Source organism: Salvelinus fontinalis, chromosome 2 (assembly GCF_029448725.1).
Source record: "Salvelinus fontinalis isolate EN_2023a chromosome 2, ASM2944872v1, whole genome shotgun sequence".
Classification (NCBI taxonomy): domain Eukaryota; kingdom Metazoa; phylum Chordata; class Actinopteri; order Salmoniformes; family Salmonidae; genus Salvelinus; species Salvelinus fontinalis.
Window position 1 is genome coordinate 92,519,449 of NC_074666.1, and position 21,740 is coordinate 92,541,188.

General features: G+C 43.8%; 1 protein-coding gene and 1 long non-coding RNA gene across 6 annotated transcripts in view; one reads left to right on the plus strand and one right to left on the minus strand.

The window, feature by feature from the left end:
• Nucleotides 1–3,715: 3,715 nt before the first annotated feature.
• LOC129831849 (NACHT, LRR and PYD domains-containing protein 3-like) overlaps nt 3,716–21,740 on the minus strand; it is a 40,317-nt gene continuing 22,292 nt past the window's right edge. For all 5 annotated transcript variants that reach the window (XM_055895358.1, XM_055895388.1, XM_055895379.1 and 2 more), the window contains 4 exons: nt 11,454–11,627; nt 7,234–7,407; nt 6,957–7,003; nt 3,716–4,810 (listed from right to left, as the gene is read on the minus strand). In XM_055895358.1, the coding sequence (XP_055751333.1) occupies nt 4,257–4,810; nt 6,957–7,003; nt 7,234–7,407; nt 11,454–11,627 (949 nt within the window). In that variant the 3' untranslated portion in view covers nt 3,716–4,256. The remainder of the gene's footprint in view (nt 4,811–6,956; nt 7,004–7,233; nt 7,408–11,453; nt 11,628–21,740) is intronic.
• LOC129832037 (uncharacterized) lies at nt 4,810–6,579 on the plus strand. The gene is made up of 2 exons (XR_008755856.1): nt 4,810–4,875; nt 4,907–6,579. It is a non-coding gene; the product is annotated as an uncharacterized LOC129832037 (long non-coding RNA).

Genomic DNA, 21,740 nt, shown 5'->3' on the forward strand with positions numbered 1-21,740 from the left:
GTACAGTGTATGATATGCAGCTTACAACAACTACAGGTGACATCATTGTGGTCATGTGGTTCAACAACAACTACAGGTGACATCATTGTGGTCATGTGGTTCAACAACAACTACAGGTGACATCATTGTAGTCATGTGGTTCAACAACAACTACAGGTGACATCATTGTGGTCATGTGGTTCAACAACAACTACAGGTGACGTCATTGTGGTCATGTGGTCCAACAACAACTACAGGTGACGTCATTGTGGTCATGTATAAACTATCACTCCAACACTAAACATGTTAAAATGGATTGGTAGTGTACAAATGTAACAAATATGCAGTACCAGTCAAAAGTTTTAGAACAGCTAATCATTCAAGGGTTTTTCTTTGATTTTACTATGTTCTACATTGTAGATTAATAGTGAAGACATCAAAACTATCAAAATAACACATATGGTAGTAGTAACCAAAAAAGTGTTAAACAAATTAAAATATATTTAATATTTTAGATTCTTCAAAGTAGCCACCCTTTGCCTTGATTGTGTGAACTAAAGATGTTGACACTGTTCTCAGCTTTGTAAACTCTTGGCATTCTCTCAATGAGGAATGCTTTTCCAACAGTCTTGAGGAGTTCCCACATATGCTGAGCACTTGTTGGCTGCTTTTCCGTCACTCTGCGGTTCAACTCATCCCAAACTTTCTCAACTGGGTTGAGGTCGGGTGATTGTGGAGGCCAGGTCATCTGATGCAGCACTCCATCACTCTCCTTCTTGGTCAAATAGCCCTTACACAGCCTGGAGGTGTGTTGGGTCATTGTCCTGTTGAAAAACAAATGATGGTCCCACTAAGCGCAAACCAGATGGGATGGCGTATCGCTGCAGAATGCTGTGTTAGCCATGCTGGGTAAGTGTGCCTTGAATTCTTAATAAATCAGCAACAGTGTCACCAGCTAAGCAACCCACACCATCACACCTCCTCCATGCTTCAAGGTGGAAACCACACAATGAGGAGATCATTAGTTCACCTACTCTGCGTCTCACAAAGACACGGCGGTTGGAACCAAAAATATCACATTTGGACTCATCAGACCAAAGGACAGAATTCCATTAGTCTAATGTCCATTGCTCGTGTTTCTTTGCCCATGCAAGTGTCTTCTTATTGGTGTCCTTTAGTAGTGGATTCTTTGCAGCAATTCGACCATGAAGACCTGATTCACGCAGTCTCCTCTGAACAGTTGATGTTGAGATGTGTCTGTTACTTGAACTCTGTGAAGCATTTATTTGGGCATTAATTTCTGAGGCTGGTAATTCTAATGAACTTATCCTCTGCAGCAGAGGTAACTTTGGGTCTTCCTTTCCTGTGGCGGTCCTCATGAGAGCCAGTTTCATCATAGTGCTTGATGGTTTTTGCGACTGCAATTGAGGAAACGTTCCCAGTTCTTGAAATGTTCTGAATTGACTGACCTTCGTGTCTTAAAGTAATGATAGACTGTCATTCCTCTTTATTTGAGCTGTTCTTGACGTAATATGGACTTGGTAGTTTACCAAATAGGGCTATCTCATGTATACCACCCTTACCTTGTCACAACACAACTGATTGGCTCAAACGCATTAAGAAGGAAAAAAAATCCACAAATTAACTTTTAACAAGGCACACCTGTTAATTGAAATGCATTCCAGGTGACTACCTCATGAGGCTGGTTGAGAGAATGTGCAAAGCTGTCAAGAGTGTGCAAAGCTGTCAAGGCAAAGGGTGGCTACTTCAAAGAATCTAAAATATATTTTGATTTGTTTAACACTTTTTTGGTTACTACATGATTCCATATGTTTTATTTAATAGTTTTGATGTCTTCACTATTATTCTACAATGTAGAAGATAGTAAAAATAAAGAAAAACCCTTGAATGAGTAGGTGTCCAAACTTTTGACTGGTACTGTATATATATACACTGCTCAAAAAAATAAAGGGAACACAATACAATGTAACTCCAAGTCAATCACACTTCTGTGAAATCAAACTGTCTACTTAGGAAGCAACACTGATTGACAATACATTTCACAAGCTGTTGTGCAAATGGAATAGACAACAGGTGGAAATTATAGGCAATTAGCAAGACACCCCCAATAAAGGAGTGGTTCTGCAGGTGGTGACCACAGACCACTTCTCAGTTCCTATGCTTCCTGGCTGATGTTTTGGTCACTTTTGAATGCTGGCGGTGCTTTCACTCTAGTGGTAGCATGAGACGGAGTCTACAACCCACACAAGTGGCTCAGGTAGTGCAGCTTATCCAGGATGGCACATCAATGCGAGCTGTGGCAAGAAGGTTTGCTGTGTCTGTCAGCGTAGTGTCCAGAGCATGGAGGCGCTACCAGGAGACAGGCCAGTACATCAGGAGACGTGGAGGAGGCCGTAGGAGGGCAACAACCCAGCAGCAGGACCGCTACCTCCGCCTTTGTGCAAGGAGGATCAGGAGGAGCACTGCCACCACCCTGCAAAATGACCTCCAGCAGGCCACAAATGTGCATGTGTCTGCTCAAACGGTCAGAAACAGACTCCATGAGGGTGGTATGAGGGCCCGACGTCCAAAGGTGGGGGTTGTGCTTACAGCCCAACACCGTGCAGGACGTTTGGCATTTGCCAGAGAACACCAAGATTGGCAAATTCGCCACTGGCGCCCTGTGCTCTTCACAGATGAAAGCAGGTTCACACTGAGCACGTGACAGACGTGACAGAGTCTGGAGACGCCGTAGAGAACGTTCTGCTGCCTGCAACATCCTCCAACATGACCGGTTTGGCGATGGGTCAGTCATGGTGTGGGGTGGCATTTCTTTGGGGGGCCGCACAGCCCTCCATGTGCTCGCCAGAGGTAGCCTGACTGCCATTAGGTACCGAGATGAGATCCTCAGACCCCTTGTGAGACCATATGCTGGTGCGGTTGGCCCTGGGTTCCTCCTAATGCAAGACAATGCTAGACCTCATGTGGCTGGAGTGTGTCAGCAGTTCCTGCAAGAGGAAGGCATTGATGCTATGGACTGGCCCGCCCGTTCCCCAGACCTGAATCCAATTGAGCACATCTGGGACATCATGTCTCGCTCCATCCACCAACAGTTGCACCACAGACTGTCCAGGAGTTGGCAGATGCTTTATTCCAGGTCTGGGAGGAGATCCCTCAGGAGACCATCCGCCACCTCATCAGGAGCATGCCCAGGCGTTGTAGGGAGGTCATACAGGCACGTGGAGCCCACACACACTACTGAGCCTCATTTTGACTTGTTTTAAGGACATTACATCAAAGTTGGATCAGCCTGTAGTGTGGTTTTCCACTTTAATTTTGAGTGTGACTCCAAATCCAGACCTCCATGGGTTGATAAATTTGATTTCCATTGATCATTTTTGTGTGATTTTGTTGTCAGCACATTCAACTATGTAAAGAAAAAAGTGTGACTCCAAATCCAGACCTCCATGGGTTGATAAATTTGATTTCCATTGATAATTGTTGTGTGATTTTGTTGTCAGCACATTCAACTATGTAAAGAAAAAAGTATTTAATAAGAATATTTCATTCATTCAGATCTAGGATGTGTTATTTTAGTGTTCCCTTTATTTTTTTGAGCAGTGTATATATACACACTGACTTTCCAAAACATTAGGAATAGTTGCTCTTTCCATGACAAATGTTTATATATTGTTTAACATGGTTATTATTTACAGAAATAAACTGACCCAAACTGTTGTTTGTTAACTCCATGTATTTAAATACCGTATTCTGATCAATATTAAAACATTTCCACCTCTCTTCTTTCATCTGGTTGATTAACCTTTATTAGTCACATCTGTCACATGTACATTTCATTCAGTGGAATTGTGTTTATACAGAAGCAGGATTGTTTTGTCAACAATTTGACAAAAAAACATTCTACAGACAACAATATTTACAAACATGAAAAAGCAATAACAGCAAGATCAATGATTTCTAAGTTTTAACAGTGGTGATACATTTCATTAATGCCTCTATTTTACGTCTATCAACTTCAGTAGTGAATAATCATGAATATTTAGATTTAATAATCAACTGTTAACTCATGACTAGAGAGTTCATATCAATTCTTGTTCCATTGTGTCTTACTGAACATAACCAGGATTAGAGTGAAACATGTTGTGTTTGACACTGAGGAGTCAAACCAATATTTACAATCATGTGTTAACAGCCTAGAGAGCTATTCTACATTATTGCTCCAGATTATTTTACTGAACCAGGATTAGATTGAAACATCATACTGTGTTTGACACAGGGACCACCTGACACAGGGACACTGAGGAGTCACCCCAAAGCCAAAACCCTGGATAGAGGGGCTCAGTGAATGTGGTGTGGAATGTGTGCAGGTGGGTCAGTGAGTCAGAGGAGACTCTGTAGAAGGACAGAGTGCCGGCTGGCCAGTCCAGATACACTCCTACTCTGTGGGATCTGGAGAAGGGGACATCTATGTCAGTGTGATTATTATTATGCCTGGCAGAGTAACTGTTGTCAGAGCAGTCCAGACTCCAGGACTTGTCATTGTATCCAAGCCCACAGTCATTACCCACTCCTCTCCTGCTGATTCCTTTATATGTCACTGCTATATAAGCCCCACACTGACTCCACTCTACCTCCCAGTAACAGAGTCCAGTCAAACCCTCTCTACACAGCACCTGTCTCCAGTTGTAAAATCTATCTGGGTGATCAGGATACGGCTGCTCCTCTCTCCTCCATGTCACCTTTCTGTTCTCCTCAGACAGAGAGAGGTGTTTGTATGCTGTGTTTGGGTCCAGTGTGAGATCACAGGCATCTGATGGGAGAGACCAGGGTATTGCAAATCATTTTCATATCACATCAGAATGTTAATGTTTCCAGGTATTAAAGGACCACATCAGAATGTTTCCAGGTATTAAAGGACCACATCAGAATGTTTCCAGGTATTAAAGGACCACATCAGAATGTTAATGTTTCCAGGTATTAAAGGACCACATCAGAATGTTAATGTTTCTAGGTATTAAAGGACCACATCAGAATATTAATGTTTCTAGGTATTAAAGGACCACATCAGAATGTTTCTAGGTATTAAAGGACCACATCAGAATGTTAATGTTTCTAGTTATTAAAGGACCACATCAGAATGTTAATGTTTCTAGGTATTAAAGGACCACAGCAGAATGTTAATGTTTCCAGGTATTAAAGGACCACATCAGAATGTTAATGTTTCTAGGTATTAAAGGACCACATCAGAATGTTTCTTGTTATTAAAGGACCACATCAGAATATTAATGTTTCCAGGTATTAAAGGACCACATCAGAATGTTTCTTGTTATTAAAGGACCACATCAGAATGTTAATGTTTCCAGGTATTAAAGGACCACATCAGAATATTAATGTTTCTAGGTATTAAAGGACCACATCAGAATGTTAATGTTTCTAGGTATTAAAGGACCACATCAGAATGTTAATGTTTCTAGGTATTAAAGGACCACATCAGAATATTAATGTTTCTAGGTATTAAAGGACCACATCAGAATGTTTCTAGGTATTAGAGGACCACATCAGAATATTAATGTTTCCAGGTATTAAAGGACCACATCAGAATGTTAATGTTTCTAGGTATTAAAGGACCACATCAGAATGTTTCTAGGTATTAAAGGACCACATCAGAATGTTAATGTTTCTAGGTATTAAAGGACCACATCAGAATGTTAATGTTTCCAGGTATTAAAGGACCACATCAGAATGTTAATGTTTCTAGGTATTAAAAGACCACATCAGAATGTTAATGTTTCTAGGTATTAAAAGACCACATCAGAATGTTAATGTTTCTAGGTATTAAAAGACCACATCAGAATGTTAATGTTTCTAGGTATTAAAAGACCACATCAGAATGTTAATGTTTCCAGGTATTAAAGGACCAAGGACAGGTTATCTAAGACTTGCTGAAAGATCATATGTTATACTGTATGGTGACATTGTTAAAGTATTTGGTTTTTCCATTTATGTTTTGAGGTTGGGCTTTAGCACGTTAGTATGTGGGGCGCACCGATTGGTGTCACCTCATGATGTCTAAGAGTGGCTGGCCCAGTGCTCCAGTTGGCTTGAGAGATGTTGAAAGAGTGGCACCTCTTTGTAGCATTGCTTCTTTAAGTTGATAAAGTATTTTGGGTTCATATCTTAGATTTCGTTTGTGCCACTTTTGTATTTACTCCATATTCTAAGTTGTTTTTTGTTTTAGTTTGCCTGGGGCCACTTTAGTGGGCACTCATGGTGGGTGTCTTTGTCACGCCCTGACCATAGAGAGCTTTTTATTCTCTATGTTGGTTTGGTCGGGGTGTGACTAGGGTGGGTCATCTAGGTAATTATATTTCTATGTTGGCCTGGTATGGTTCCCAATCAGAGGCAGCTGTTAATCGTTGTCTCTGGTTGGGGATCATATTTAGGCAGCCATTTCCCCTTTGTGCTTTGTGGGATCTTGACTATGTATAGTTGCCTGTGAGCACTATAGCAGCTTCACGTTTGTTTTGTATTTATTGTTCTTTTTGAGTTTCACTTCATAATAAAGAGGATGGAACCATACCACGCTGCATCTTGGTCCACGTATTATAACGATCGTGACAGTCTTTTAGGTCCCACTTTCTTGTTGCTAGTCAACATTCAGTGGACACCAGTAAGTATCTTTGAGAACCCATTTTAAAACCCAACCTGGTTTGATTTGGTTGTGAGTGATTCCTTTGTTAGTTCCCTTTGTTGTGAGCAACATTTGGGAGTTTGTCTTGGGGGAAGGTAACAATATAAACACACAGCAAAATATAACCCCAAAAGAGTGAAGTCCTATTAGTGTGTAACCACACATGCATAACTCACTTATCAAGCTCTGAAACATTATATTTATTTGAGTCAACTAGAAATAAGACTGAGTAACAGGTTAATTCTTCACAGCAGTCAACACTCACATTTTCTAGGCCAAGGTTTGATTGTGTTCACTCCAACAGGTTCCACACTGTAAGGGGAGCAGGAGAACAGGCAGTAAATGTACACACACACACACACACACGATTAGTATATCACGTTGTCCATGTGGTGATGAGTTAATTATGTCTGGCTTACAGTAAATGTAAATTATCATACCTAACCTGATAACTGTCGATTATCAAACCTAACCTGATAACTGTCAATTATCATACCTAACCTGAAATCATTAACATGGATTAACACAAACCCTCTACATACTTGAGTTTCTCCAGTTGACAGTGTGGATTCCCCAGTTCAGCAGAGAGCAGCTTCACTCCTGAATCCTTCAGGTCATTGTTACTCAGGTCCAGCTCTCTCAGGTGTGAGGGGTTTGACCTCAGAGCTGAGACCAGAGAAGCACAGCCTTCCTCTGTGACTAGACAGCCTGACAGCCTGCAAATAGTAAAATCATATTAAAACCACACTGCTATCCTCTGGTGGTGAAAAGATAAAGTTGCATCTTTTTAAATGTATTTAAATGAATGACTCCATATACTGTCAGACAAAGGTCAGATGGTAAGATATCAGATTTACATTGAATTATGGATTTTCTTGTGTATTTTGGCCTTTGTAAACACATGTGCAGGGATGTAGTGGAGCGCAAATCCATGTAAACGTCATTTGCTCATATTTTTATTGACTTAATTAGCATTTACCCACTTATTACTGTGTGCCCAGTCTTGATCAACAGTCAGAACACTAATGTTATTGATCAGAGTTCTAATCGCGCAGAATCATGTGGAATCATGATTCAAGTATGCTCGTTATGTTCGCCTGGTCCCTCCGTTCGCCTGGTCCCTCCCTCACCACTCTGTCCAACAGCAAACTCTGCACAGGCTGAGACGTGAAACAAATGACCTCAGCCCAGACCAAAGCTGGTAGGTGACAGAGAGACGCTGCTGGCGGTGGCCTTGCGAGATGCAGGACATAAGGCACCTTTTTCTCCCTTTTTACCCCCAATTTATTGATATCCAAGTGGTAGTTACAGTCTTGTCCCATCGCTGAACGGGAGAGGCGAAGGTCGAGAGACATGCATCCCCCGAAACACAACCCAACCAAGCCACACTACTTCTTGAGAAGTCAGCGTGCATGTGCCCATCGTTTGGGTTAGGGGAGAGTTTGGCTGGCTGGGATGTCCTTATCCCATCGCACTGTACGACTCCGTGCGATGGGATAAGGACATCCCAGCCAGCCAAACTCTCCCCTAACCCAAACGATGCTGGGACAATTGTGCGCCACCTCCTGGGTCTCCCGGTCGCGGCCCGCTACGACACAGCCCGGGATCGAACCTGCATCTGTAGTGACGCCTCTAGCACTGCAGTGCCTTAGACCGCTGCGCCACTCCGGAGGCCCCATAAGGATTTTTTTTAAATATCCCTCGAGTCCTGTCGTGTTAACAGACATTCCCCAAACAAAAAAAAATCGGACTCTTGGAGAATGAGTGTACAACTGGTAAAAAGTTGCTAATATTTCAGTCAGATGGCTAGCTAGCTAGCTCAAGGGCTCTAGCTACTACACTGAACAAAAATATAAACACAGCATGTAAAGTGTTGGTCCCATGTTTTCAAATAAAAGATCCCAGAAATGTTCCATATGCACACAAAGCTTATTTCTCTTAAATGTTGTTTACATTCCTGATAGTGAGCGTTTCTCCTTTCCCAAGATAATACTTCCATGAACTGTAACTCAGTAAATTCTTTGAAGTTGTTGCATGTTGCGCTTATATTATTGTTCAGTGTACCTGTAAGTTGAATGGACTCACTCTGTGTGCAACAATAGTTTTTAACATGATTTTGCAATGTTTACCCCATCTAATGTACAGCACACATACTTTTTCTTGCCACTGTAATTGTATGTGAACACTTTGGAATTACCTGGATTTCTGCATAAATTGGTCATACAATTTGATCTGATCTTCATCTAGTTCACAGCAACAGACAAACATAGTGTGCTTAAACTAATAACACACAAATTATCGTATTTTTCTTGTCAATATCATTTAATCATTCACAGTGTAGGTTGGAAAAAGTATGTGAACCCCTAGGCTAATAACTTCTCCAAAAAGCTAATTGGAGTCAGGAGGCAGCTAACCTGGAGTCCAATCAATGAGACGAGATTGGAAGAGTTGGTAAGAGCTGCCTTGCCCTTTAAAAAACACTCACACAATTTGAGTTTGCTATTCACCTGAAGCATTGGCTGATGTGATCCATGCCTCGAACAAAAGAGATCTCAGAAGACCTAAGATTATGAATTGTTGACTTGCATAAAGCTGGAAAGAGTTACAAAAGTATCTCTAAAAGCCCCAATGTGCATCAGTCCACGGTAAGACAAATTGTCTATAAATGGAGAAAGTTCAGCACTGTTGCTACTCTCTCTAGGAGTGGCCGTCCTGCAAAGATGACTGCAAGAGCACAGTGCAGAATGGTCAATGAGGTTAAGAAGAATCCTACAGTGTCAGCTAAAGACTTACAGAAATCTTTGGAACATGCTAACATCTCTGTTGACGAGTCTACGATACGTAGACTCTAAACACTAAACAAGAATGGTGTTCATGGGAGGACACCACGGAAGAAGCCACTGCTGAATGTCTGAAGTTTGCAAAAGTGCACCTGGATGTTCCACAGCGCTATGGGCAAAATATTCTGTGGACAGATGAAACTACAGCTGAGTTGTTTGGAAGGAACACACAACACTATGTGTGGAGAAAAAAAGGCACAGCACACCATCATCAAAATCTCATCCCAACTGTAAAGTATGGTGGAGGGAGCATCATGGTTTGGAGCTGCTTTGCTGCTTCAGGGCCTGGACAGCTTGCTATCATCGACGGAAAAATGAATTCCCAAGTTCGTCAAGACATTTTGCAGGAGTATGTTAGGCTATCTGCCCCCCAATTGAAGCTCAACAGAAGTTTGGTGATGCAACGGGACAACGACCCAAAACACAGAAGTAAATCAACAACACAATGGCTTCAACAGAAGAAAATACGCCTTCTGGAGTGGCCCAGAGTTCTGACCCAATTGAGATGCTGTGGCATGACCACAAGAGCAGTTCACACCAGACATCCCAATAATATTGCAGAACTTAAACAATTTTGTAAAGAGGAATGGTCCAAAATTCCTCCAGACCGTTGCGCAGGTCTGATCCGCAACTACAGAAAACGTTTGGTTGAGGTTATTGTTGCCAAAGGAGGGTCAACCAGTTATTAAATCCAAGGGTTCACATACTTTTTCCACCCTGCACTGGGAATGTTTACACGGTGTGTTCAATAAAGACATGAAAGCGTATAATTGTTTGTGAGTTATTAGTTTAAGCAGACTGTGTTTGTCTATTGTTGTGGCCTAGATGAAGACCAGATGACCAATTTATGCAGAAATCTAGGTAATTCCAAGGGGTTCACATCCTTTTCTTGCCAGTGTATCTGTAAGGTCCCTCAGTCGAGCAGTGAATTTCAAACACAGAGACCAGGGAGGTTTTCCAATGTAGCGAAGCAATTCACTTTTTGTCCTGAATAGAAAGTATTATGTTTGGGGCAAATCCAATACAACACATTATTGAGTACCACTCTCCATATTTTCAAGCATACTGGTGGCCACATCATGTTATGGTTCTGCTTGTAATTGTTAAGGACAGGGGAGTTTCAGGATAAAAAAGAAACGGAATGGAGCTAAGCACAGGCAAAATCCTAGATGAAAACCTGGTTCAGTCTACTTTCCACCAGACACTGGGAGAGGGATTCACCTTTCATCAGGACAATAACCTAAAACACATGGCCAAATCTACACAGGAGTTGCTTATTAAAAAAAAATGTGAATGTTCCTGAGTGGCCGAATTACAGTTTTGACTTAAATCTGCTTGAAAGTCTATGGCGAGACTTGAAAATGTCTGTCTAGCAATGATCTACAACCAATTTGACAAAGATCAAAGAATTTTTTTAAAGAATAATGTAATATATTTTACAATCCAGGTGTGCAAATCTCTTAAAGACTTACCTAAAAAGACTCACAGCTGTAATCGCTGCCAAAGGTGATTCTATCATTTATTGACTCAGGGGGTTGAATACTTATGTAAATGAAATATTTCTGTATTTCATTTTCAATACGTTTTCAAACATTTCTAAAAACATGTTTTCAATTTGTCATTATGGGGTATTGTGTGTAGATACAGTAGGTGAAAAAACAACATTTAATCAAATTTTGAATTCAGGCTGTAACACAACATGTGGACTATGTCAAGGGGTATGCATACTTTCTGAAGGCAATGTAGACCTGCATTAAAATGCAATCCAACAACAGTATTAAAATGTAGTATGTTTTGGTTTATATCTATGGTTGTTCGTCTTATCCTCGATCACCCACTGGAGTTTATAGTTTACACACCTTGTATTACATGTGGATCTGGTGAACAGTTATCACTTGTTGACCAACTACAGGAATACTTACCTCAGAGTCTCCAGTTTACAGTGGGGATTCCCCAGTCTAGCAGAGAGGAGCTTCACTCCTGAATCCTTCAGGTCATTGTTACTCAGATCCAGCTCTCTCAGGTGTGAGGAGTTTGAACTGAGAACTGAAGCCAACACTTCACAAGATGTTTCTCTGAGTTCACAGCCAGCGAGTCTGTGAATACAGAGTAAACATGACAGAGATTTACTGCTTGTGTTTGAAATTAGTCCCACAACAGTTGCTGGTGAGGTTAATGTACATAGATTAAACTGATGTACATGATCAATAGATACAATTATGGTAAATGATCAATAGATAAAATTATGGTAAATGATCAATATATTAAATTGATGTACATGATCAGCTGAAGAACAAACACGTTGGATTATTCAAATTAAATCAAATCAAAGTTTATTTGTCACGTGCGCCGAATACAACAGATGTGGACCTTACAGTGAAATGCTTACTTACAGGCTCTAACCAATAGTGCAAAAAAAAGGTGTGTGTGTGTAAGTAAAGAAATAAAACAACAGTAAAAAGACATTTGAAAATAACAGTAGCAAGGCTATATACAGACACCGGTTAGTCAGGCTTATTAAGGTAGTATGTACATGTAGGTATGGTTAAAGTGACTATGCATATATGATGAACAGAGAGTAGCAGGAGCGTAAAAAGAGGGGTTGGCAGGTGGTGGGACACAATACAGATAGCCCAGTTAGCCAATGTACGGGAGCACTGGTTGGTCGGGCCAATTGAGGTAGTATGTACATGAATGTGACTATGCATATATGATAAACAGAGAGTAGCAGCACCGTAAAAGAGGGGTTGGGGGGGGCACACAATGCAAATAGTCCAGGTAACCATTGGTTACCTGTTCAGGAGTCTTATGGCTTGGGGGTAAAAACTGTTGAGAAGCCTTTTTGTCCTAGACTTGGCACTCCGGTACTGCTTGCTATGCGGTAGTAGAGAGAACAGTCTATGACTGGGGTGGCTGGGGTCTTTGACAATTTTTAGGGCCTTCCTCTGACGCCGCCTGGTGTAGAGGTCCTGGATTACAGGCAGCTTTGCCCCAGTGATGTACTGGGCCGTACACACTACCCTCTGAAGTGCCTTGCGGTCGGAGGCCGAGCAATTGCCGTGCCAGGCAGTGATGCAACCAGTCAGGATGCTCTCGATGTTGCAGCTGTAGAACCTTTTGAGGATCTCAGGACCCATGCCAAATCTTTTTAGTTTCCTGAGGGGGAATAGGCTTTGTTGTGCCCTCTTCATGACTGTCTTGGTGTGCTTGGATCATTCTAGTTTGTTGTTGATGTGGACACCAAGGAACTTGAAGCTCTCAACCTGCTCCAACACAGCCCCGTCGATGAGAATGGGGGCGTGCTCGGTGCTCCTTTTCCTGTAGTCCACAATCATCTCCATAGTCTTGGTTACGTTGAGGGATAGGTTGTTATTCTGGCACCACCCGGCCAGGTCTCTGACCTCCTCCCTATAGGCTGTTTATCAGGCCTACCACTGTCGTCTGCAAACTTAATGATTTTGTTGGAGTCGTGCCTGGCCATGCAGTCGTGGGTGAACAAGGAGTACAGGAGGGGACTGAGCACGCACCCCTGGGGAGCTCCAGTGATGAAGATCAGCATGGCAGATGTGTTGCTACCTACCCTCACCACCTGGGGGCGGCCCGTCATGAAGTCCAGAATCCAGTTGCAGAGGGAGGTGTTTAGTCCCAGGTTCCTTAGCTTAGTGATGAGCTTTGAGGGTACTATGGTGTTGAACGCTGAGCTGTAGTCAATGAATAGCATTCTCACATAGGTGTTCCTTTTGTCCAGGTGGGAAAGGGCAGTGTGGAGTGCAATAGAGATTGTGCATCATCTGTGGATCTGAGTGCTACGGGTCTGTAGTCATTTAGGCAGGTTTCCTTTGTGTTCTTGGGCACAGGGACTATGGTGGTCTACTTGAAACATGTTGGTATTACAGACTCAATCAGGGACATGTTGAAAATGTCAGTGAAGACACCTGCCAGTTGGTCAGCACATGCCCAGAGCACACGTCCTAGTAATCCGTCTGGCCCCGCAGCCTTGTGTATGTTGACCTGTTTAAAGATGTTACTCACGTCGGCTATGGAGAGTCGTCCGGAACAGCTAATGCTCTCATGCATGCCTCAAGTGCTGCTTGCCTCGAAGCGAGCATAGAAGTGATGTAGCTCGTCTGGTAGGCTCGTGTCACTGGGCAGCTCGCGGCTGTGCTTCCCTTTGTAATCTGTAATAGTTTGCAAGCGCTGCCACATCCGACAAGCGTCGGAGCCGGTGTAGTATGATTCAATCTTAGCCCTGTATTGACGCTTTGCCTGTTTGATGGTTCGTCGCAGGGCATAGCAGGATTTCTTGTAAGCTTCCGGGTTAGAGTCCCGAACCTTGAAAGCGGCAGCTCTACCCTTTAGCTCAGTGCGGATGTTGCCTGTAATCCATGGCTTCTGGTTGGGGTACATACGTACAGTCACTGTGGGGAAGACGTCGTCTATGCACTTATTGATAAAGCCCGTGACTGATGTGGTATATTCCTCAATGTCATCGGAAGAATCCCGGAACATGTTCCAGTCTGTGATAGCAAAACAGTCCTGTAGTTTAGCATCTGCTTCATCTGACCACTTTTTTATAGACCAAGTCACTGGTGCTTCCTGCTTTAATTTTGTCTTGTAAGCAGGAATCAGGAGGATAGCGTTGTGGTTGAATTTACCCCCCCAAAAAATTTATTTTTTATTTTTTTATTTCACCTTTATTTAACCAGGTAGGCTAGTTGAGAACAAGTTCTCATTTGCAACTGCGACCTGGCCAAGATAAAGCATAGCAGTGTGAACAGACAACACAGAGTTACACATGGAGTAAACAATAGACAAGTCAATAACATGGTAGAAAAAAAAAGAGAATCTATATACAATGTGTGCAAAAGGCATGAGATAGGCAATAAATCGAATAATTACAATTTAGCAGATTAACACTGGAGTGATAAATCATCAGATGATCATGTGCAAGAAGAGATACTGGTGTGCAAAAGATCAGAAAAGTAAATAAATAAAAGCAGTATGGGGGGTGAGGTAGGTAAATTGGGTGGGTAGTTTACAGATGGACTATGTACAGCTGCAGCGATCGGTTAGCTGCTCGGATAGCAGATTTTTAAAGTTGTTGAGGGAGATAAAAGTCTCCAACTTCAGAGATTTTTGCAATTCGTTCCAGTCGCAGGCAGCAGAGAACTGGAAGGAAAGGCGTCCAAATGAGGTTTTGGCTTTAGGGATGATCAGTGAGATACACCTGCTGGCGTGCTGCGGGTGGGTGTAGCCATCGTGACCAGTGAACTGAGATAAGGCGGCACTTTACCTAGCATAGCCTTGTAGATGACCTGGAGCCAGTGGGTCTGACGACGAACATGTAGCGAGGGCCAGCCGACTAGGGCATACAGGTCGCAGTGGTGGGTCGTATAAGGTGCTTTAGTAACAAAACGAATGGCACTGTGATAAACTGCATCCAGTTTGCTGAGTAGAGTATTGGAAGCTATTTTGTAGATGACATCGCCGAAGTCGAGGATCGGTAGGATAGTCAGTTTTACTAGGGTAAGTTTGGCGGCGTGAGTGAAGGAGGCTTTGTTGCGGAATAGAAAGCCGATTCTTGATTTGATTTTGGATTGGAGATGTTTGATATGAGTCTGGAAGGAGAGTTTGCAGTCTAGCCAGACACCTAGGTACTTATAGATGTCCACATATTCTAGGTCGGAACCGTCCAGGGTGGTGATGCTAGTCGGGCGTGCGGGTGCAGGCAGCGAACGGTTGAAAAGCATGCATTTGGTTTTACTAGCGTTTAAGAGCAGTTGGAGGCCACGGAAGGAGTGTTGTATGGCATTGAAGCTCGTTTGGAGGTTAGATAGCACAGTGTCCAAGGAAGGGCCGGAAGTATATAGAATGGTGTCGTCTGCGTAGAGGTGGATCAGGGAATCGCCCGCAGCAAGAGCAACATCATTGATGTATACAGAGAAAAGAGTCGGCCCGAGAATTGAACCCTGTGGTACCCCCATAGAGACTGCCAGAGGACCGGACAACATGCCCTCCGATTTGACACACTGAACTCTGTCAGCAAAGTAGTTGGTGAACCAGGCAAGGCAGTCATTAGAAAAACCGAGGCTACTGAGTCTGCCGATAAGACTATGGTGATTGACAGAGTCGAAAGCCTTGGCCAGGTCGATGAAGACGGCTGCACAGTAATGTCTTTTATCGATGGCGGTTATGATATCGTTTAGTACCTTGAGCGTGGCTGAGGTGCACCCGTGACCGGCTCGGAAACCGGATTGCACAGCGGAGAAGGTACGGTGGGTTTCGAGATGGTCAGTGATCTGTTTGTTGACTTGGCTTTCGAAGACCTTAGATAGGCAGGGCAGGATGGATATAGGTCTGTAACAGTTTGGGTCCAGGGTGTCTCCCCCTTTGAAGAGGGGGATGACCGCGGCAGCTTTCCAATCCTTGGGGATCTCAGATGATACGAAGGAGAGGTTGAACAGGCTGGTAATAGGGGGTGCGACAATGGCGGCGGACAGTTTCAGAAATAGGGGGTCCAGGTTTTCCAGCTCTTTCAGAACATCTGCTATCTGGATTTGGGTAAAGGAGAAGCTGGGGAGGCTTGGGCGGGTAGCAGCGGGGGGGGCGGGGCTGTTGGCCAAGGTTGGAGTCGCCAGGAGGAAGGCATGGCCAGCCATTGAGAAATGCTTGTTGAAGTCTTCGATTATCACGGATTTATCGGTGGTGACCGTGTTACCTAGCCTCAGTGCAGTGGGCAGCTGGGAGGAGGTGCTCTTGTTCTCCATGGACTTTACAGTATCCCAGAACTTTTTGGAGTTAGAGCTACAGGATGCAAATTTCTGCTTGAAAAAGCTGGCCTTTGCTTTCCTGACTGACTGCGTGTATTGGTTCCTGACTTCCCTGAACAGTTGCATATCGCGGGGGCTCTTCGATGCTATTGCAGTTCGCCACAGGATGTTTTTGTGCTGGTCGAGGGCAGTCAGGTCTGGAGTGAACCAAGGGCTATATCTGTTCTTGGTTCTGCATTTTTTGAACGGAGCATGCTTGTCTAATATGGTGAGGAAGTAACTTTTAAAGAATGACCAGGCATCCTCAACTGACGGGATGAGGTCAATATCCTTCCAGGGTACCCGGGCCAGGTCGATTAGAAAGGCCTGCTCGCAGAAGTGTTTTAGGGAGCGTTTGACAGTGATGAGGGGTGGTCGTTTGACCGCGGACCCGTGGCGGATACAGGCAATGAGGCAGTGATCGCTGAGATCTTGATTGAAGACAGCAGAGGTGTATTTGGAGGGCAGGTTGGTCAGGATAATGTCTATTAGGGTGCCCATGTTTACAGATTTAGGGTAGTACCTGGTGGGTTCCTTGATGATTTGTGTGAGATTGAGGGCATCAAGCTTGGATTGTAGGACTGCCGGGGTGTTAAGCATATCCCAGTTTAGGTCACCTAACAGAACAAACTCTGAAGCTAGATGGGGAGCGATCAATTCACAGATGGTGTCCAGGGCACAGCTGGGAGCTGAGGGGGGTCGGTAGCAGGCGGCAACAGTGAGAGACTTATTTTTGGAGAGATTAATTTTTAAAATTAGAAGTTCGAACTGTTTGGGCATAGACCTGGAAAGTATGACAGAACTTTGCAGGCTATCTCTGCAGTAGATTGCAACTCCTCCCCCTTTGGCAGTTCTATCTTGACGGAAAGTGTTATAGTTGGGTATGGAAATCCCAGAATTTTTGGTGGCCTTCCTAAGCCAGGATTCGGACACGGCAAGGACATCAGGGTTGGCAGAGTGTGCTAAAGCGGTGAGTAAGGCAAACTTAGGGAGGAGGCTTCTGATGTTGACATGCATGAGGCCAAGGCTTTTTCGATCACAGAAGTCAACAAATGAGGGTGACTGGGGACATGCAGGGCCTGGGTTTACCTCCACATCACCCGAGGAACAGAGGAATAGTAGGATGAGGGTGCGGCTAAAGGCTATCAAAACTGGTCGCCTAGAGCGTTGGGGACAAAGAATAAAAGGAGCAGATTTATGGGCGTGGTAGAATAGATTCTGGGCATAATGTGCAGACAGGGGTATGGTGGGGCGCGGGTACAGCGGAGGCAAGCCCAGGCACTGGGTGATGATAAGAGAGGTTGTATCTCTGGACATGCTGGTCTCAATGGGTGAGGTCACCGCATGTGTGGGGGGTGAGACATAGGAGGTATCAGAGGTACGGAGAGTGGAACTACAGGGTCCATTGCAAACCAAAACAATGATAATGATAACTAGCCTGAACAACAGTATGCAAGGCATATTGATATTTGAGAGAGACATACAATAAGGCATAAAGTGATTGCAGGTCTTGATTGGGAGAGCTAGCTAAAACAACAGGTAAGATAACAGCAGCAATAACAGGATGCTAGTCTAACACAGCAACAACAGGTAAAAATGGCGACGACTAGGCAGAGAGGGTCGGATTAACTACACACAGATCCTGAGTTAAAGCACAGAGCCGACAGATAAAACACAAATAAACAGAATGGAGTACCGTGAATTAATGGACAGTCAAGCATGCATCAGTTATGTAGCCAAGTGATCATAGTGTCCAGGGGGCAGCCGTAGATGGAGCAGGGAGGCCTCCACTAAGCTAGCACGCGGCGTTTAAAGGTAGTAGCCCGGGGGGTGGTCTGCTCAGACGGAAGGGGTCTGCTCAGACGTGGTCGTGTCGACAGAGAATCCAAGCCGGATGGCGAAAGAGAGGTTGTGAATTGTAGAATTGTGTTTGCTAACTGGTGCTAGCTTCGTGGCAGTGGCGCTAGCTGCGCTAGCTGCAAGCTAGCTGTGAGGATCAGAAGTAGTGGCTCAGGGATTACGTCAGGAATCCGGCGTTGTTGTCGAGAGACAGTCCGATGCTGGTAAATTGGTGAGTAATATCCAGGCTAATAACAGGGCTGGTGTCTGTGCAGAAGGTAAAAGCTACTAGCAGCGGCAAAAAAATGGCTAAATTAGCTTGTAGCTGATTTAGACCAGTTGTGATGGATTGGCAGGGCTCTGTGTCGGCAAAAAAAGGTCCAGTCCAATTGGCAAAAGAGGTATTGTAGCCCAAGAATTCGCTGGTAGACCTCTTCGGCTAGCCGGCAGATGGGCCTAGCTCGAGGCTAGCTCAAGGCTAACTGGTGCTTGCTTCGGGACAGAGGTGTTAGCCAGTAGTAGCCACTCGGTTGCAGCTCGCTAGCTGTGATGATACGGTGTAATAGTCCAGAGCTTGCGTCAGGAAGGTGATGTGGTAGAGAAAAAGCAGTCCTATATGCTCTGGGTTGATATCGCGCTTGCAGACTGGCAGGTATTGGCCCGAGCTGAAGTTGGCTGTGTCCGAGTTAAGGGTGAAGACCGCAGCAGTGGCTAACTGACTACTAGCTAGTAGCTAGTTATCTGGCTAGCTTCTGATTGGGGTTACGGTTCTAAAGTATAAAAAATAGCAGGTCCGTACCACATTGGGTGAGGCGGAATGTAGGAATGTATATTCAGTTCCTAGATGGAAAGTGAGATTAAAGTATAAACGGAAAAAACGAGGAAAACGATTATTTACACGGGACAAGACAAAAACACACGTCCGACTGCTACGCCATCTTGGATGGAGGGCGAGGGAGAGCTTTGTACACGTCTCGGTGTGTGGAGTACAGGTGATCTAGAATTTATTTTCCCTCTGGTTGCACATTTAACATGTTGATAGAGATTTGGTAGAACTGATTTAAGTTTCCCTGCATTAAAGTCTTCGGCCACTAGGAGCGCCGCCTCTGGGTGAGTGGTTTCCTGTTTGCTTATTTCCTTATACAGCTGCCTGAGTGCGGTCTTAGTGCCAGCATCTGTTTGTGGTGGTAAATAAACAGCCACGAAAAGTATGAGAACTCTCTAGGCAAGTAGTGTGACCTGCAATTTATCACAATATACTCTACTTCAGGCGAGCAAAATCTAGAGACTCCCTTAGATTTTGTGCTGTTCTATCCTGCTGGTGCAGCGTATATCCCGCTAGCTGAATATCCATGTCGTCATTCAGCCACGATTCCGTGAAACGGAATATTACAGTTGTTGATGTCCTGTTGGTAGGATATTCGTGATCGTACCTCATCTAATTTATTGTCCAATGATTGCACGTAGGCGAGTAATATTGACGGTAACGGCAGCTTTCCTACTCGCCTTCTGCGGGTCCTGACGAGGCATCTGGCTCTTCGTCCCCTGTACCTGCGTTGCTTCCTCTTGCAAATAATTGGGATGTCGGCCCTGCCGGGTGTTTGGAGAATATCGTGTGAGTCTTGCTTGTTTTTGAAAAAATCTTTGTCTAATCCGAGGTGAGTGATCGCTGTCCTGATATCCAGAAGCTCTTTTTTGCCGTAAGATACGGTTGCAGAAACATTATGTACAAAATAAGTTACAAATAACTCGAAAAAAACACATAATAACACAATTGGTTGGGCGCCCGTAAAACTTCTGCCATTTCTTCCGGCGCCATTTTCATTAAAGACGAAAACACAGGAACAATCAAACTGTATAACTGACATTAGTTTATCCAGTCTCCAGATTGAATCTTATAGTCTAAAATAAAGATGTTGCACTCCTGAGTCTCCTGGGTGATTGTAGCTCAGGTCCAGCTCTCTCAGGTGTGAGGGGTTTTTCATCAGAGCTGAGACCAGAGAATCACAGCCTTCCTCTGTGACTAGACACCATGACAGCCTGCAGGGTCATTTCCATATGAAAATGTTTGGGTTGGCTGGTCCAAATCGAGGTGGCTCAAAAAAAAGTATCCCCCCATCCCCAACGTTAAAAATATATAAAAACACCCTCCACTTGTATGGTAAAAGAAATTAACACCCTCCCCCTCATAGGGGGAGGGTGTTAATGTTTACGACCACAAATAACAATAATTGTATCGACCCTGTGTTTATAAATGTGTATATTTACTTTGCCACTTCAGCATGCTTTTGAGGCACAGTTGATGCCATGTAGGGCTACGGGCCAGAAGGTTGAGGGCTTGCCGACCACCAAGGATGAGCTAACTCTCCCTGTCTGTGTCGCACCCTGATCTGTTCCACCTGTCTTTTTTTTTAAGGGGTGGATCAGCTTAATATTGCGGAAAGAATGTTGCTTCCATCAATGTAATTGTCTGCATCATTTCCAAATCCCCCATATATTTTTGGTAAATATATATATCCATACACACATGCATACATATATACATATATACATACACATACCTATATAGACATACTTTTTAAAAGAATATACCTTTATTATTATTCCCCGCAAACCCTACCACCGATCCCCCAATTGGAGTAAACTAATAAACACTTCTGCTTTTACCTTCAATTTATACATCTTATACACATCTTACAGACACAGTCTACTTTACAATAGTTCTCTCTTGTTTGTTCTTAGTCCTTCCTCTATTTCTGATGTCCATCCAGTTTGATTTCTATTTGTAACTGTGCTATTTCACAAAAGTTCCGAACCTATATCCATTTTACAGATCCCGTATGTTTTACATTGTTTATCTTGTTATTAGTCCCACCCTTCAGCTCCATTCAACCCCTCCCATCTATCTCTCAACATCATCCATTTCGGATTTCTATTTGCAATGGTCCACCTGTCTTTGTGATTGTCTCCACTCACTTCCAGGTGTCACCCGGTTTCCCCATTAGTTCCTGGGTATTTATTCCGGTGTTGCCTATTTGTCTGTTGCCAGTTCGTCTTGTCAAGTCAACCAGCGTGTTTTTCCGTGCTCCTGTTTTTTCTTATCTGTCTTTTGCTAGTCCTCATGGTTTTCACCCTTTCCTGCCTTGACTCTGTACCCACCTGCCTGACCATTCTGCCTGCCCTGACCTCGAGCCTGCCTGCCACTCTGTACCTCCTGGACTCTGACCTTGTAATGATCTTTTGCCTGTCCACGACCATTCTCTTGCCTGCCCCTTGGATTATAAAAAATATCAGAGACTCAAACCATCTGCCTCCCGTGTCTGCATCTGGGTCTCGCCCTGTGCCCTTATAGTCTGTTCCATTAGACCTATACTACAATCAGAGCCGGCTGAAGACAATGATCAGCTAGGGGGGAATTCGATTTTCAACATTTCAGTGCTATATTCATAATTATAAACTGGGTGGTTCAAATAAAATAAAATGTTACTTGTCACATGAACACAACCTGACCGTGAAATGCCTACTTGCAAGCCCTTAACCAACAATGCATAATTTTAAGAA